The sequence below is a fragment of the Sander vitreus genome, chromosome 14, assembly GCF_031162955.1.
Source record: "Sander vitreus isolate 19-12246 chromosome 14, sanVit1, whole genome shotgun sequence".
Classification (NCBI taxonomy): domain Eukaryota; kingdom Metazoa; phylum Chordata; class Actinopteri; order Perciformes; family Percidae; genus Sander; species Sander vitreus.
The window spans coordinates 11,650,832-11,668,380 of NC_135868.1; the positions used below are offsets into that span (position 1 = coordinate 11,650,832).

General features: G+C 42.8%; 1 protein-coding gene across 2 annotated transcripts in view; it reads left to right on the forward strand.

Annotated features, from left to right (window-relative positions):
- The window catches only part of ash1l (ash1 (absent, small, or homeotic)-like (Drosophila)), a 28,960-nt gene that overhangs the window by 10,769 nt on the left and 642 nt on the right, over positions 1–17,549 (forward strand). The window contains exons 5-26 of one of the 2 annotated variants that reach the window (XM_078268385.1): positions 2,345–3,011; positions 3,164–3,337; positions 3,469–3,563; positions 4,102–4,175; positions 4,336–4,381; positions 4,627–4,735; positions 4,936–5,142; positions 5,345–5,491; positions 8,143–8,251; positions 8,398–8,547; positions 9,032–9,099; positions 9,293–9,459; positions 10,525–10,677; positions 10,946–11,000; positions 12,490–12,622; positions 13,954–14,226; positions 14,616–14,702; positions 14,818–14,908; positions 15,228–15,366; positions 15,490–15,662; positions 16,008–16,174; positions 16,533–17,013. In XM_078268385.1, coding sequence (XP_078124511.1) covers positions 2,345–3,011; positions 3,164–3,337; positions 3,469–3,563; positions 4,102–4,175; positions 4,336–4,381; positions 4,627–4,735; positions 4,936–5,142; positions 5,345–5,491; positions 8,143–8,251; positions 8,398–8,547; positions 9,032–9,099; positions 9,293–9,459; positions 10,525–10,677; positions 10,946–11,000; positions 12,490–12,622; positions 13,954–14,226; positions 14,616–14,702; positions 14,818–14,908; positions 15,228–15,366; positions 15,490–15,662; positions 16,008–16,174; positions 16,533–17,013 — 3,765 coding nt within the window. The remainder of the gene's footprint in view (positions 1–2,344; positions 3,012–3,163; positions 3,338–3,468; positions 3,564–4,101; positions 4,176–4,335; positions 4,382–4,626; positions 4,736–4,935; positions 5,143–5,344; positions 5,492–8,142; positions 8,252–8,397; positions 8,548–9,031; positions 9,100–9,292; positions 9,460–10,524; positions 10,678–10,945; positions 11,001–12,489; positions 12,623–13,953; positions 14,227–14,615; positions 14,703–14,817; positions 14,909–15,227; positions 15,367–15,489; positions 15,663–16,007; positions 16,175–16,532; positions 17,014–17,549) is intronic. The other variant, XM_078268386.1, reaches the window with a different exon arrangement.

A 17,549-nucleotide genomic window follows, 5' to 3' on the forward strand; every position in this document is an offset into this window, starting at 1 on the left:
GTAGCAGCAGGGAGCTATTTTCATTCATTTTTTCTTGGACATTGAATCCCATATAGTTCATGTAGCCTTATATGCTTTTGAGTTTAACGAGCTATTCAGCACAGAAAATCTTTTGACCCAAATTAAATTTGACATTGTTAAAGGTTATTGGAGTCAATTGTGCACCAAATCCCAAATTAGGTCTGTGCATGAAGTTGTCGCAAGAATCCCGTGGCTGAATATGATTGGATGATGTCCGATTAGCTTTATGGCTTGGCACAGCTATGTTTTAACTAGCACAGTGTGCAATCAATAAGATCCAGCACTTGTTCCAGGACTATGTATTCAGGCAGTAACCTTTTCCAGACATTGCTATATGGCACAGCAAGAGGACTCTCAAATATTGCTTGATCTCTGCTCAGTGAAGCCTGTGTATCTCCTGAAAATCCTTCATAGTGCTGAGAAGTTGTGTAGTGGTTACAACTGGAACCATCAAACCACACTAGAAAATTATCTGTTCGGTCTCTGTTGCGCTCTCATCTGTCTCCTATCTGTACAAAGAAAATACTAAGTGGAATGGGCCACATATTTCGGCGAAAAAATTCCCACTGATCAGTGACAGTGACACCCCCTGTGCACACACTGTCTGACATTTGGTAGCTCTTACTATTGGGCTTGGCAAGAAAAAGCATGCGTAATGACTTAAACTGGCCCCTCTGTGAGTGTGGATGGCCGCAGTTGGCCACAGTTGATATAGCATTCCTGCCAGAGCAAAAGGGGTGGAGTGTTTTGTTAACATGCTATATTTAGTGGACGTTTCCCTCAAAAGCCCACAATGTGAGGCCTAGTCCTATCCTTCTGTACACCCAGCACCTGGGCTGAGCTAATGTTTCTGATGTAAGACACAACGCTTCAGCAATGGTCTTCATCTGAAAACTGATGTGCTTGTATGTCTGTGTGTGTGAGCACCAGTAGGGTGGATGTTTGTGTTCATGTGCATGTTAGTAACTTAGATGGGAAGCTGTAAGGTCCTTGTTGAGGCAGCATGGTGCAGTTCAAACCACACTGGGGTAATCCTGGATTAGAGCTCAGGACTTGGGGTCAACCAGCGGTCACAGACTGTGAAGGTAGAAGAGGCCAAGGGTGGGGACCGGGCTGGCACAAAGGACAAGTGGGGAATGATGGAAGTAGGTAAATGCATACTGACTGAAGAGTATGGGTTGAGAGTGAGAGGGAGGCCAAGGCTAATACAGTATGTAGCAAAAAAAAAAAGGGTGAGGCTAGGTTTCTATCCAAATGATAGAAACCTGAATGATCAGATTTTAAGTAAATTTCATGTCAACAAAAGAAAATGCAAATAAATGTTTGTTTCTGTCAACTACTGTTTAGTAAGCCATATTTAAACCATGCATGATAACCTATCATGACCATATGCTAAGCTGTTCACTTAACACTGGGGGATGGGGCAGTGGTCATGCAATAGTTAAAACTGTTCTCTCTGATAAGCTTGTTAATTGGTCTGTCTTACCTGGTGACTTAGTTCACATGTGTGGGCTCTCTGATCTCACTGTGACTAGGCTAGTCTTTGTGGGTCGCTGGACATGGGACAGCCTTCTTTCACTGAACCTGGAGTCATGTATGACACATAATGATGGTGTTGATAGATGTATACCAGTTATATAACAAGAATAGTATAGATGTATTAATCTAAATATGTTGTATATATTATCTGTTTCAGTTGCTTTTTTGCAACTTTTCCACCTTAGAAATACGCAATATTTAGTATTCTTTTGTGGCATTTCCGTTCAAAATCTAATTCCATTCAAATTGAAACATTTGAATGGAAGCTTTCTTAATTAGTGCCAAAGTGATAGGGATAAAACGTCTTTCTTCGTTCACTGAAAGAGGGGCAATTGAAGTATAAAGATTTTAGGGGGAATAAATAGAGTGGAGTCATATGCTATAGAGTATAGAGGGAAGGGTTTTCAAAGGTCAGGCAAGGGGAGGAAGAAGGGAGAGGGTAAGGAAGTCAGGATGATGAAGGACAGGAGAATTATGTTAATGAGGAAAAAAGAGGAAAGAGGAAGATGTGTGAAAACTGAAGCAAATTCTTGTGATGTCAAAGGATGGGAAGTAGGAAGGGGAAAGTGTGGAAGACAAAAGTGAAATATCAGTTTAAGATTCATTTAAATGAGGAAAGAAGAAATTTGAACAAAGATGTGACAATGGAAAGGGATGTAAAGCGTCAAGAGGAGAGTCAGAGAAAATGACGAGGTGCTGAGAGATGGTGAATAAACTACCCCATGTACTGGTGAACACTTTTACCTAAATATGCACTATTAATTTTCTTCTCTTCTTTGACTAGGGTCATCAGGTATCCAGGCAAGAGGTGTAGCCCTCTCAACCCCTGAAGGGCATGAAGGATCCATGCACCACCGGCAGCAGCACCATCACCAACCTTCACTGTTTCACTCCCATGGCTCTGCTTCCTCCTCCTGCCTCTCCCCCACTCAGGACAGTTGCCTGGATGCCTCCCTGCCCCACCACTCCCATCGGGCTCAGCCATCCAAACACAGCCTGCACCATGTCAACAAAATCCTGCGTGCCAAGAAGCTACAGAGACAGGCTCGCACAGGAAACAACGTGGTGAAGAAGAGGGGCCCCGGACGTCCCAGGAAACACCCGTTACCCTCCCCGCCGCCATCCCCACCACCAGTGGTTGAGTTGAACCAGACCCGGCACAGGGACAGAGGGGCAGAACGGCCAGCAGGGGGCCGAGGGTGGGAGGGGGACACTGTAACAGATGCTATTGAGTCGGTAGTCCAGGGCCAGCGTAGAAAAAGTCAGAAGAAGAAGCACTGGGACGGAGATGAGGATGAGGAAGAAGAGGAGGAAGAAGAGGACGGGGAGGTAGAAGAGACTGAGGAGCGATTGCCGGATAGAGAGGAGAACCTGGGCAACCTGGTAGCAAGGTCCAGAGCTGGGACAGGAAGTAGCTGGCTTACCCAGGACGAGCTCCAGCACTTTCGTGGGTAAGCAAATTAACCTTTATACTTAAGTCTGAGCTGTGGGACACTGACACAGATTTATACTGAGTATTAATGTTAGGATTCAATGCTGGTATTTAAAGGAACATTATTAAATCCAGTAGTCACTAGAAACCAAGTCATGGTTCTATTTTTAGCTCAATGGAAAGCAAGCCAGATGGCCACTGCTCCCCGGAACGCCCAGGCACCGTCTCCAGGGAACAAGCTCCGCCCATGCCCATAACCAGCCAACGGGAGAAGAGAGCAGCCAGACCTCCAAAGAAGAAGTTTCAGAAGGCGGGACTTTACTCTGATGTGTACAAGACCGAAGAGTGAGTTCTAGAGAAATCTTAAACTAAATCTTCTTCTGAAATTGATTTTTATTTTAGATGTCAATGCACCATATACAGTTTTTCTGGAGTAAAAACTTTACATTTTACCATTTCTTTACCACACCTTGCAGCCCGCGGAGTCAGCTTCTGCAGCTAAAGAAAGAGAAGCTTGAATACATACCTGGGGAACATGAGTATGGATTGTTTCCAGCTCCTATACATGTTGGTGAGTCTCAAATAGGATCACTTTTTGCACCGCTCTTCCTATTTTTACAACACAGGATTTAAACATGTAATTACAACCAAAGTAACGACCAGTCATTTAAAACACTCAACAAATCGTATTTGAGTTATTTATGTTTTCTGGTGCTCTTAAAGGGTTATTGACATCATTATTTCTATATGCAGAGGTAAAACATTCGCCTGTCTCATGAAGTTGGATTAGTCAGTTTTGCTGATTAAAAGCCAACCGCTCTTTCTGCTTCAGTCCCCCAGGGCTTCTGGGGTTACTCATCAAAGCTATCCAGTAAACCAACTCAGTAAACCTGTTTCTAGGAACAGGACCCTTTTAGTAACCACAGGCCAACATTTTCAGCTAGGATGAAAAACACAAAAAGTTTCATCAAGGACGTCAGACGTCTCATTTCCATACAGGTTGTGAATCTCAATGTGATTTATGTAGGTGGTCAAAAATTGCTTACTTCTTAACTTACGTTTCAATTTTATTGTCTCCTTCCAAATTTCCCCCATGTTGTTTTTTTCAGGAAAGTACCTGAGACAGAAGCGCATTGATTTCCAGTTGCCTTACGACATCTTATGGCTGTGGAAACACGATCAGGTGATCAATCACGTTGAGCACTAAATGTTTTTAGGGTTTTCCCATGCTCACAGTGAGTTACTGACATGTAATTTCAAAATGTACAGCCCCAGTGAAGGTCCACATAAGTATTTGTCTTTAAACCCCTTTGTGTGTTTACCATTCGGTTTTTGTGTTTCAGCTTTACAAGAGGCCGGATGTCCCCCTTTATAAAAAGATCAGATCAAGTGAGTATCTGGCTTTGTTCCAGCGATTTAGCCAGAATATAATTTGTAGCCTGATCAATGTATGTGCTTGCATTTCTTTGTTTTACCACGTTGGTTGCTCTAACTGTTGTTATCCTTGTTATAAATTATATGCGTTGTTTGCAAAACAGGATTTAATAATGCTCGATGCTGCCACTGCTGGTCACACTTCATGAGAGTGTCAATAACTGTAAATGTAAAACGGTAATCCCCTGTTTGTGTCACAGATGTCTATGTGGATGTGAAGCCTCTTTCTGGTTATGAAACAACTACATGCAGCTGTAGACCGCGTGAGGACTCGACTGAAAAAGGCTGCATGGACGATTGTCTGAATAGGTAAAGACAAATCACAGCATATAGTGGCGGCTTTTCAGGTTTCCCATTGATTACATTACAAAAATCAGTACTCAGCTTTAGTCATGCTTGTTTAGGCAGGTTGTTGTAAAGTTTGTTTTGTAATGAAACAAAAGTATACATAGTGTCAAGAGTCAGCTTCAACCTCCTTTAAAAAAAAAAATCATTGCATATTTCTGCAGGATGAGTTTTGCTGAGTGCTCTCCCAGCACTTGTCCATCTGGTGATCAGTGTGACAACCAGCACATCCAGAGACATGACTGGGTCCAGTGTCTGGAGCGATTCCGTGCTGAGGGCAAGGGCTGGGGCATCCGCACCAAGGAGACTCTTCGCTCTGGACAGTTTATCATCGAGTACCTGGGAGAGGTGGTTAGCGAACACGAGTTTAGGTTAGTCAGATCACCTATAATGCAAGATATCCTTGTTGGGTGGCAGATATGTGGATGTCAGAAGATTTAGAATATTCTGCATCTGTCTATGCCTGTTTCACTTCCTCAGTTCACAACTTAATGTATCTTGATATGGAAATGAATTAAAACCTTTATTTATTTATTTTTTATGTTCCACTACGTCTCTCCTACCATATTTCAGGAGCCGTATGATGGAGCAGTACTTCTCCCACAGTGGCCACTACTGTCTGAACCTGGATAGCGGCATGGTGATCGACAGCTACAGAATGGGCAATGAGGCACGCTTCATAAACCACAGCTGTGAACCCAACTGTGAGATGCAGAAGTGGTGGGTGTCATGGCAGCTTTAAACCAGTTCCCTCCTGATGTCCTTGTGGTGCTTTTGGGTTCTCACCAAACCACAGATTTGGCTAAGCCTTTTCAGGCACAAGCATGAGCAATTGCCACAAGTTGTTAAGGACGGATAATTGAGCCTGACATAAACTGCATTAGTTTGAAACCAAAAAATATAAATGTTTCACTTCTGGTTTCTGATTTGTTTCTCAAATGAGAGACTTTAACTAGTTTAAAACCAGCATTGTTTACATCCGTTTATTGGCTTGCAGTTGGCTTCTTCTCTATCTTGGTTGGCGCATTTCAGCATATAGTGGGGCTAACGCCCCCTGTAGATCAGTGGAATAGTGTGACACCATTGGTTTGATTGTATGGCGTCACTTGCATTTGTACACATGCATGTGTGTCCTTGTGTTAGTGCACGACACAAACAAAATGCAAACCTACTCATCGAAAAACAGCTCTGTGGCTCTACTAGAGGTCTAAAACTCCACTGGGAACCTTTAAGGACTGTCCGGTACATCAACAGTATTATTAAAGAAGCAGTGTTAAACAAGTGAAGCTGAGAATATTGCTGGGTTGTTGTAAGATGAGAGTGGGAGAAGCTGATTGGAAAATGTCCCAGCTTGATAATTCAGTATTTTGTTTTCTAAATGCTTCCGTCCATTATGGTTAACGAACTGGAAAATACCAGCCTATTACCTTAATAGTTTCAGTTAATTGCTATCTGTTTGTGTGCTAATGATTTGGGTGAGCTGGGTAATTTCTTACTCACTCTGTATGAGGCAAACAGAGTATAGTGAAAGTACCAGAAATGAGAAAAAGATCTTCAGCATAGAAATAATAATTTTGGTACAGTATGATCCAAATAGAGACAATGCCAGCCAAGCCACACAAATCCTGCCACAGTTATTTTATTCTTGATTTCCTCACTTATGTTAACAGATATTAGGGGGGGTTGTTTAAGTTATGTTGATTTATTACAGATATACAGTTAAAACACTTTAACCTAAGCTACAGATAAGTAGCCACAGTGTATGTTAGCTAATATTAGGTTGCCCTTGTTTGGATATCTTACACAAGCTCTAAAAGGGACACGTGTAGCAGGTGCACTTCATTGTAAATGAGAAAGCTCTGCCTTGAAACCCAAACCTTATTAATGTGGTTTTCTGGTGGTAATCTGATGATATCACCTCAGTCAGTCTCTGCCAGTGTTCAAAGACCTAAATGTCTTAAAGGCCTTACACCAGGCCAAAACAATTCACTGGTTTCCTGAGGGATTGTTCTCACATCATGGCTAAAGCCACTGCAATTGGAGACCCGGCTGAGCAGGCCTCCCTGTGCTAGACTTTTATAAGTGAGACCTACTTAGATTTTTCTTTAAGACGTGGTTTGCCTTTATATGGTAAATCTGCAACATGTGCTCAGCACAGTTTAGAGGGTTTGACTGTGGACAGCTAATGACGTCCAGAGAGTCCACTATCAAACTACGCTCTGCCCTCCAGCATAGACAAGCTCATAATCTAGGACGCTGGTCGGTGTATGTGTGTGGCTGCTTGTGTGTGTAATGTAGAGTGGCTGGGCTGAAATAAAAGACTCCACAAGGATGGAGGATTTTCAGCACAAAGCCTGACGAGTCATCTATCTTGTCACAGAAGAGAGATTACATGGAGCCAGGCCTTAGATACAGCTGTAGTGCCTGAAGACAATGCGCTGAACCAGCTTTTTACCCCTATAGAAGGAATAAATTATCAAGTGCCTGACAAACAGAATAGCGTGCTTTATTCTTAGAAGAATGGTGAAAAGCTGGAGCACTGCTTTCGTTTGGAGAAGGGGAAAATAGGAAGGACAACGTGCTGAGCGTTTGCCAAATTGAGCAAATGAAAACCGGGCCAGTTCTAACAGGCTAGTTTAACATTGCTTAAAGTCATGACAGAAACTTCACGTCAAACAGCGGGAATATATATTTTACTCACACCCCTCTTACATAATGCTCTCCATCTTGTTTCGGATGTTGTTTCTTTCTCCTTAGACGGTAAAGTTTGACATGAAAATAATATGATTTTTTGTTCAGAGGTGAATTTATAAAAGTATTTAATCTATTGTGCCTGTTGCATAACAACGTGTTTGAAGTAACTTAATTTTGTTTCCCTATTAATACATTTACCCTGATATGATGTCATCAGTAAAATACTACTCTTAAAGCAACACTAGAGAACTTTTCCCACTTCGGTCCCCCTACAGGTTGGAAGCAGAATTGTCCATTTCATTACATTATGCAAGTTTGCCAGATCAGGTAGTGGATCTGTAGTTCGAATGAACTGGACAATGTAATGTAATGGACAATTCCGCTTCCAACCTGTAGGGGGACCGAAGCGGGAAAAGTTCTCTAGTGTTGCTTTAACATAGACATCTAGTAACCTCCTGACAGATCAAAACACTTCAGAGGCTATGTGCACTTAATTATTTTTCTAACTTTGTTAATATCCTTTAACTTTCCTGTCCTTTAACTTCAATATGGCAAATTTACAGTAGTTAATTTTAATGTTTATTTAACAAACTTCCTCATGCTTTATAATTAATGATACAATTAATAATGTGAATGCTGCATCCTCTCACGCAACCTCCCTGTGACTCCTCTCTTAGGTCGGTAAATGGGGTGTACAGAATAGGTCTCTTTGCTCTTAAGGACATCACCAGCGGCACTGAGCTCACCTATGACTACAACTTCCATTCCTTCAATACAGAAGAGCAGGTGAAGCACCAGCGACCATGTTTGACCTCCTCATGGAATAACACTTTCACACATTTCATGTTCAGAGCAGTGTCATCGCAGCTGCTTTTATCTTGGCACAACCCTTTTCTCACCTGTTACAACTCACTTTTTTCTCTACTCTACAGCAAGTGTGTAAGTGTGGCTCGGAGAGCTGCCGGGGCATCATCGGAGGGAAGAGCCAGCGTATAAACGGCCTGCCTGGGAAGACAGGTGGGACGCGGCGGCTGGGTCGGCTCAAGGAGAAAAGGAAGTCCAAACACCAGCTCAAGAAACGAGTAAGTGATTAATGTACATAAAAATAGAACCTGTGTTGGTATCGGATTACTAGTACTTAAGATCAGATACTATTTTTGCTAGAGAAAAGCAATCATTTTACTATAACCTAACCCTAACTATACTAAAGCTATTAAAGCTATACAAGTGTAGCAGTGTCTTGTTAAATATCAGGTGCATTGTCTATGTAGAGCATGAATGTGTCTGTGTCTCAGAGGTACTCTTAGTGGGCCACAAGGTGTCTAAAAAAGTAACTCAGAATACCTTAAAGGGTATACTGTACTTTTGATTTAAGGCTGAATGGTATGACCTAACATGTACAGTATATCATAGTATATTTTGAATATATTTATTTTAGCATGATACATCGTGGTTTCAAATTCTGATTGAACTTGGAAATGAGAACAAGAGTTATACATAACCTCATTAGCTAAGGGTAGATTTCCAATAAGATTGGTGCTTTAATACAACTTTCTTTATCTTCAGGAGGAAGAGTCAAGTGACAGCAACAAGTTTTACCCTCATCTCATGAAGCCCATGTCCAACAGAGAGAGGTAAACACACACAAACTGACACACGAGCAATACATGAGGGAAACAGAACTCTCTCTCTAATTACACTGATTGTAATACCGATTATATTATTATAACAAACGTATCATTTTTTTGTCAAGTGTGAGGCATTGATGTTAGCACTCACAGACACACGCCGTCTTCACACTCCTGTCCTCTCTCCCTCAATTATCAGGAACTTTGTGCTGAAGCATCGAGTGTTTCTCCTGAGGAACTGGGAGAAGATGAGGGAGAAACAGGAGCTGCTGAAGAGAGAGGGTGAGAGAGAGAGGGACGCCAGCAGCCTGTCCTTGTATACGCGCTGGGGGGGAGTGATCCGTGACGACGGCAACATTAAGTCAGGTGAGTGTACAGGCCTAAGAGATTGTGATATAAATGTAAGAATAAGTTCTGTTTTAGCTGAATTGTGTCAGGATAAACGTGTTAGCTAATACCCCTGTCACACCAATGGCTCAATCAGGGTTAAACCCAGGTTAGTCTCGCTTTGCCAGACCTTCCTCCACAGCACCGCGGAGGAGGGTCTGGTTGGTCCACACAGCATTCTGGGATGGGAGAAAAACGTGCTCTGGTTTATTTGCATTTCTTTAAACCAATCACAATCGTTATTAGGGTCGGGCATCGTTTGAATTTCAACAATTTTGATTCCAATTCCGATTCTTCCTTTAGATTCTGGTTGTTATCGATTCTTGATTCCGTAGTAGTTGAGTTGAAATGGGTGACATGCTTATTTCACAAATAAGAGGAAAGTTTTATTTTAATTCAATGGTGGGTTGCAGTTTTACCGGGCGTAAAACAAAGCCAGACTAGAGCGCCGCTTACTGTGCTCCATGGCTGCAACACAACAAGTGCCTGGCTGCAACGGAAACCAAAACTTGCGCATGTTAAATTTGGAACCGATGATCGGATTTGAAACCAAATCCTCCAAATGATCCCAATAAAGAAACGATTCCGATGGAATCGTAATTTTTGGAACGATTCTGAGTAGGAATCGGTTCTCGATGCCCAATCCTAATCGTTATGGGCGCCGTTAAGCACCGGGAAAAGCCACTTGATTGGGAGAATGAACAACTTGTTCTATTTGTCTATTACAAAGCTTGCGACATTTATTGGCATCGCTTTAAACCGCTCATAAGCGCCGCACGGAGCCCCGGTGCCGCTGCAAAATAGCCTCGGGAAGGAACTTGTTTTGGTGGAATGTGTACGTTCAAAAGTTTATTTAGTCGTGCAACAGAAACTGTCTTTGGTTTACTGTCTTGGTTTGAATTTCCAAAAGAAGGTTGGAACACTGCTCAGACAACCCTGGCCCAACCCTGGTCAGTGGTGTGAAAGAGGTATATGCACTTTTTCTAACTTGCAGAGCATGTAACTGAAACATAAATTATCTGAATACTCCTGCCCTGTTTCTAGACGTGTTCCTGACGCAGTTCTCGGCCCTGCAGACGTCGCGGTCGGTACGCACACGGAGACTCGCCGCCGCTGAGGAAAACACAGAAGTCACACGCACTGCTCGCCTTGCACACATCTTCAAGGAGATTTGTGACATGATCACCAGCTATAAGGGTTAGTGTCTCTGTTGAGATATATATATATATATATATATTACACAGTATGTGCCCAAACTGGTGTGTGTAGGCACCAGTAGAATTTGTAACCTTCTGTTTTACTATTCTATTAAATATTCTCATTAGTATGACCTCTAGCCGGATCTGAGGTCTGATCAGGACCAAAACACATCTGTCAGCACCTCTAATATTTAATATTCACTGAATGAAAAGGCGCTATGATTGAAAAATGATGACAGGAATGTTATTCTTCTGTCTTCGCTCAGATTCAGCTGGCCAGACACTTGCTGCTCCGCTGGTGAACCTCCCATCCAGAAAGAGGTAAGAAGAGTGTAAAGTAGAGATGCACCGATTGACCGGCCGGTGACCGGAATTGGCCGATTTTCACGTCATCGGCCATGACCGGCGACCTGCCGGTCAGTCTGACATACCCCGATTTTATGCCGGTCAAATTCACTCGGGTGCTGCATGATTTACATCGCGCAACATCAGCACCACACGTGCACATGCAGGGTTTTCGCTATATGCATGTAGCAGCGGTGCACTGCCGCTCAATCAGCTGTTTATGAAATGTACACGACTCTGCAGAGCCGTCTGCTCTACTGATCTCAGACTCTCTCTCCCCTCTGAGGCTGAACAACTGGAACATGAAAACCGCACTCACGCGGGTCCTGTGAAATATGACAGCTACAGTTCGGAAAATAGCGTTTGGCACACTGACTTTGATGAATTTACTGTTTATCAGACCCCAGATGAGACAAGAAGCCAACGCTAGCGAACGGTGTGGTCCCTCTGCCTCTGACGCCCCGCTGGTCGTAATATGGTCGCTGTATTAAAAAAAAAAAAGAGATGCTGTATTCCTCCGACATGCTGTATTAACATTACTGTTTAAAACGCTTTCCAGGTTAGTGGGGGTGTATACCGCTCAACACCAACATTAAAAACGTAGTAATCTTCCCTCAGCGTTTAGTTTTGCTGCTAAACTGTGTGTAAAATGAGCGGCGACGTTAAATCATCTGTTTCAGGTAACGGCACACTAGGGTACCGTCTATTTGCTGGATTGTTCCGAGGTAACCGCCGGTAGCTAATGTTAGCAGATAAGCCCGTTGACAGCAACGGTAGTGTTAATATTTATGCACAATGACACATAAAGCAAACTAAAAATGGAACTACACGCTGTTTTCAGGTAACGTTAATGTTGACGTTCAAACAGGCCTGTGTGTGTGTTTTGAGACTATTTTATAGTGATTGATGATATATTAAAAAAAAATTCTATGCAAAATGTAACATTTTCTATTAAAGAAAAAAATATATATATTATATTTGTGCGTGCTGTAAAGTGGTTAGAAAAAATGAAATCGGAATCGGCTAAAATCGGTGCATCTCTAGTGTAAAGGCGCTGACCCGCATTTGGTTTGGTTTATTCATAATGTTTTACTGTTTTCCAGACAGCAGTGTTATCTGGTCTATCAGTGTGCAGCACCCACATAGTGTAACAGTTTTATCTTGTGCCACACATTTCAGCTGTGACAGCCTGGGCTTTGATTCTTTTTCCAGTATTGATAGTAATCACTTTGTGTCAAAACAATAGCAGCTCATAATTTTACTTTGTCTACATGGTACTTACACTGTCATAGTCGGCCGCCACTGGGCTGTCCTTAAAATCTCTATAGACTCAAGGATTTGTAAGCACCAAATGTTTTTAAATATTGTTGTTTTTGGGGATGCTCATGCTCAGACTTAACAAGTTTTGAATGTTTTCAAACCAGATTTGCAGAGACTAATCCTGCTGGATTTTGTGTGCCTTCAGGAACAGCCAGTACTATGAGAAGGTGTCTGACCCTCTGGACCTGAGCACCATCGAGAAGCAAATCCTCACCGGCCACTACAAGACCGTTGAAGCGTTTGACACAGACATGCTCAAAGTGTTCCGCAATGCTGAGGTAAGCAGGTGTCCCATCAGTTGCTTAAATGTATGGTCCCCTGCTATTTGTGTCTGTTTGCATAAATAATGTCATAGTTCTGTCAGTTAAGCAACACATGTTGCTGGGAGAAGAACTAAGTATTGGAAAAGGATGAACTTCAATAGTCAACAAAACTGAAATACACACAGTGCTTCCTTGTAGTAGTTGCCACAGCATCTGTGTTTGACCAATCAGCAACATTAAGCCTTGCAAGCATCGCCTTGATGGTTCCGGAACCACCAAAGAGTACTCTACCCATAGATATAAAAAATGACTTGTTTTACACTTGGATCTATCTTACAGAAACTACATTTAGTCTTTGGTTCCTCTGGTCAAAGCTCAGGTTTAGATTCTGAGTTCTTCAAAAGGATCTTGGTCCCCTGAGAATGTTCCTACAGTGGAAATGCCCTATTAGATGGTGCTGAAGGATAAACCCACTGCCAAGAGAGTCATCATTTGGAAATTATCTATAAAACTAAATGCTTAATCGATGTTTAGATCTTCTCTACCTATCAGATGTATGTCAACAATACTTAGAAAGATCATTATGGCAATTGCATAAAGACTGCGGCAGCATCCAGTCTTCATCATTTACTGTAAAAAACGTATCACAGCAACACTTGTAAGTCTCTCTTAGAGCCCGATCAATATCAAAAAGCCTCATTAAAATGATCATTCAAGCTGTTACTGTGCAGCTCTAACACATTCTTACTCCTACTCACTAAGTTCATTTCTTTCTTTCTGTCTCGCACACAAACACCTCCCAAATGGGATATAACTGCATGACTGCTGATCCTCTGCGTACACATTGCAGGCCCATTTGATTAACATCTGTATAGCTTAGCAGTTTAAACAAGTGCCACTTGAAACCTCTCAGAGGAGCTTACTCTTCCAGTCAGAGAAGTCTGAAGTAGACGTCTAAATTAGATTCGCCCTTTGGTCCCAAGACCCTGTTTGCCAGACTGAAAAAAGTGTGAGGGGAATGTGGTCTATTATTACATTGAGAGCTGTTGAGTGTAGCGTTGTCTGTAAAATTTTGGCAGCTGAAAAGACAAGTTTGAATGTTTTTTTGTGTCATTGACCGTTGTTCTGCAGTAAATTGCCCGTACACCTGCCCATAGATCAGGGTATAATTCTGGGATCAAATAGATTTATGTCATCTCTTTATGCTGTTTGTAAGGAGTTGTTGTCCTTGTGCCGAACGTCAGAACACACAGATTCACAAAGATGACTTCCTGTAAATTTATTGTTTTTGCCAAAAATAAATAAATAAAGCAGCTTAATTTACAACTGTGTTGTTCTCCCACCAGAAATATTACGGGAGAAAGTCATCGGTCGGCAGAGACGTGTGTCGGCTGCGGAAAGCCTACTACAGCGCTCGTCATGAAGCTGCTGTCCAGATTGATGAGATCGTGGGCGAGACCGCCAGCGAGGCCGACAGCTCGGATTCGCTGGAGCGTGACCATGGCCACCATCAGGGAGGAGGAGGACCGGGGTCCCACGACAAGGACGACGACGTCATCCGTTGCATCTGTGGAATGTACAAGGACGAAGGCCTGATGATCCAGTGTGAAAAGTGCATGGTAAGAAGCAAAGTGTCAAACGTATAATTGAATGAAGTGGGTAAAACAATCTATATTTATATTAGCATAGAAAGAAAATTGAAAAAAAAGAAATTTCTTTTAGTCTCACTGGCTGATCGGTTACACCTGTTCTAGTGAGTGCTTTGTCTTGAGACTTCACCTAACTACTACTACTGTTATTTTTAGAAAATAAATTACAAATACAAACTACCACAGTTGGGAATCAGGGAGATTGTTACAAATGCGTTTGTCTTTCTTCGTAATACAGACTCAGAACATCACTGTTTTTTTTTAAGAGTGAGCCACTGTCGAAACCAGCTGGAGAGTAATTGATTCAACTATCCATTTTTTGCTTTCATGTGATGCAACAATTGTTTTTGTCACTCCAGGTGTGGCAGCACTTTGACTGCATGCGGCTGGAGACCGAGGTGGAGCACTACCTGTGCGAGCAATGTGACCCTCGGCCTGTAGACAACGTACGTCTATCGCCTTGAAACAGCCATGAATGCTGAATCTTAGTTCCTGTCTGGGCCTCAAGTATCACCAACCGTTTCCATCTGATCTCACCCATATGTGTTATTGTTGTTACAGGAAGTTCCCATGATACCACAGCCTAGCTACGCTCAGGCTGGCTCTGTTTACTACATCTGCCTCCTTCGAGATGACCTGCTGCTACATCAAGGTATATAATTCAGCAGTCATGAGCTCACGATTGCTTGTATTTTTAGAGCCCCTTAAAAATTTAGTTTTTGCTTATCTCCAGTGGTTTAACTTCTCATTTTGTTGCTGTGATGTACAAGTGTACATCAGGGCAACCTGACATCACCATTGACCTGCCAAAATTGGATCCTCTCAGAAATTCGAAAAAAAAGAAGTGTTACTGAACAGAGATGTGATACTCAACATTTCAGCTGACTTTTGTATCAAGGAGTCAATTTCTTGTTAAATTTCTGCATATCAGACAGTCAGATGTCAAATGTCAGTGTCTGTCTTGTGTGCAGGTGACTGTGTGTATCTGATGAGAGACAGCAGACGCACGCCTGAGGGCCAGCCTGTCAGACAGTCTTACCGTCTCTTGTCTCACGTCAACCGAGACAAACTCGACATCTTCCGAATTGAGAAACTCTGGAAGAATGAAAAGTAAGTTAATCAGATGTAGTATTTTGAACACTGTAGATACCTGCAAGTGAGAATGGTTACCAGTTTCTTGAATATTATAGTGCTAATGTGCTGGCCTTTTCTGTATCCACTCAAACTCTAAAGGGGTGAGAGGTTTGCTTTTGGCCACCACTACTTCCGTCCTCACGAGACGCATCATTCTCCATCACGGCGGTTCTACCAGAATGAGTTGTTCCGCATGCCGCTCTACGAGATCATCCCCCTGGAGGCAGTGGTGGCAACCTGCTGTGTCCTCGATCTCTACACTTACTGCAAGGGTGAGGGGGAACACACTCATGCAAACTCACGCGCTGTTTGGATTGGAGTTTTTTTTTCAAATTCAATTAGTAATTCTTTCAACAACTACTTCTGAGGTTATCTCGTTGCTTGAGTGATATTCAGTGAACTGTAAAAAATGCAATGTGCTTGTCTCAGGTGTGAATGTGTGTGTAAATATGAAGCAGCACAGTGCTCATAAATGGAGGATAACAATCCCATTATGGCTTAGCTCTGACCTCAGACAGGCTTTAACAAAAATATACCTGAACAAATATGCAAATATTTTATAATGAGCTTAAATTACAGCAGTTCCTGGCTCATCTAAAGTGTGTTCATTCCCTCAGGACGACCGAAGAGTGTAAAAGAGCAGGATGTGTACATCTGTGATTACCGCTTGGACAAGTCGGCTCACCTGTTCTACAAGATCCATCGTAACCGCTACCCAGTCTGCACCAAGCCATATGCCTTCAACCACTTCCCCAAGCGGCTCGCACCCAAAAGAGATTTCTCGGTGAGAGTGATGGGGGTTGTGACAGGGTGGGGCTGTTGTACTAGGATCTATTACTAATTTATAGACACCAAAAGATATTTTAAGAGTGGAGGTAATATAACACCCCAGGGCATATTTTGCCTTAGCACCTTGTTGTGCTCATTGTTTGGGCAGCACAGTCACACAGGTGATCATGGGGCTAACCAGAATAAAATGAGAGAAACCGCACCTGCTTACCACATAATTTGCAGAACTCCTTTTGTTATTTGTCATTTTATTGTCCATTTGCAAACCCTAACCACCTGAGTCCGCTAGATCAAACCATGATTAGGATTTGCAAACGCTGTTTGACCCGGGTCTGATTGTGAAATTTTTGCAGCCTCACTATGTTCCTGACAACTACAAGAGGAACGGAGGCCGTTCTGCCTGGAAGAGCGAACGACCCAAAGGAGCTGGAGGCTGCGAGGACGACGTCTCCTCCTGCGACCGGGGCGATGACTTCCCACCTGAGGCTGAAGACGGGAGAGGAGAGGAGGACGACATGGACATGAATCCGGACGATCCTGAACTTCTTTCAGCCAAGGCCAGAAGAGCGGAACGAGAAGAGGAGGGAGACGAGGATGAAGATGAGGAGGAAGAGGAAGGGCAGGAGTCTGAGGAGCGCAAGGAGCTGGAGGACAGTTCCGCAGAGAGGATAGGAGAGATGCTCGAACTCCCGTCGTCTTCTGCCTCTTCACCGCTGCACCACCCTGTGCTGGGCAGGAGGGAGGCCCAGAGGGAACGCCTCAACAAAATTCTGCTGGATCTGCTGCACAGAACTCCCAACAAGAATGGTGAGGGACCGGGAACAAAGCAGGGGGGTAGGTCAACAGATAAATTAGGGTTAAAGTTTCTGATTACTTGCATCATTTAAACATTTTGGATAACACATTTCTTACACTATTTCTCAATGGTTAAGTTCAAAGTTGGGGCAAAAAACTCTCCGTTAGATGGAGTGTGGGATAAAGAGGAAGCAGATTTAGTTTTTAGTCATATTTATGTTAGTCATTAGGGATGCACAGATACGATACCAGTATTGGTTCCGATACTGTGCTCATGTGCTCGTACTCCTAAAACTATTCTGATACCGCATCCAATACCACTTCATGCATCACTGCTTGTGACGCTAGTTAGCTCTACACTTGGCAGCAGGTAACGTTAACTTACCGCTAATAGGTTGCTTAAACACGGTTAAAAATCTTAAAGCTAAACGTTCTGAAGTTTGGCTGTATTTCACTCGAAGACACCGGGAGTCCCGGTCGGGGACGTGCAAGAGTCATGAGCTATGATAAAGCATGAAAAAGAAACCAATCAGTTTGACTTTTTATTTATGGAATACAAGAAAAAACAACAATTC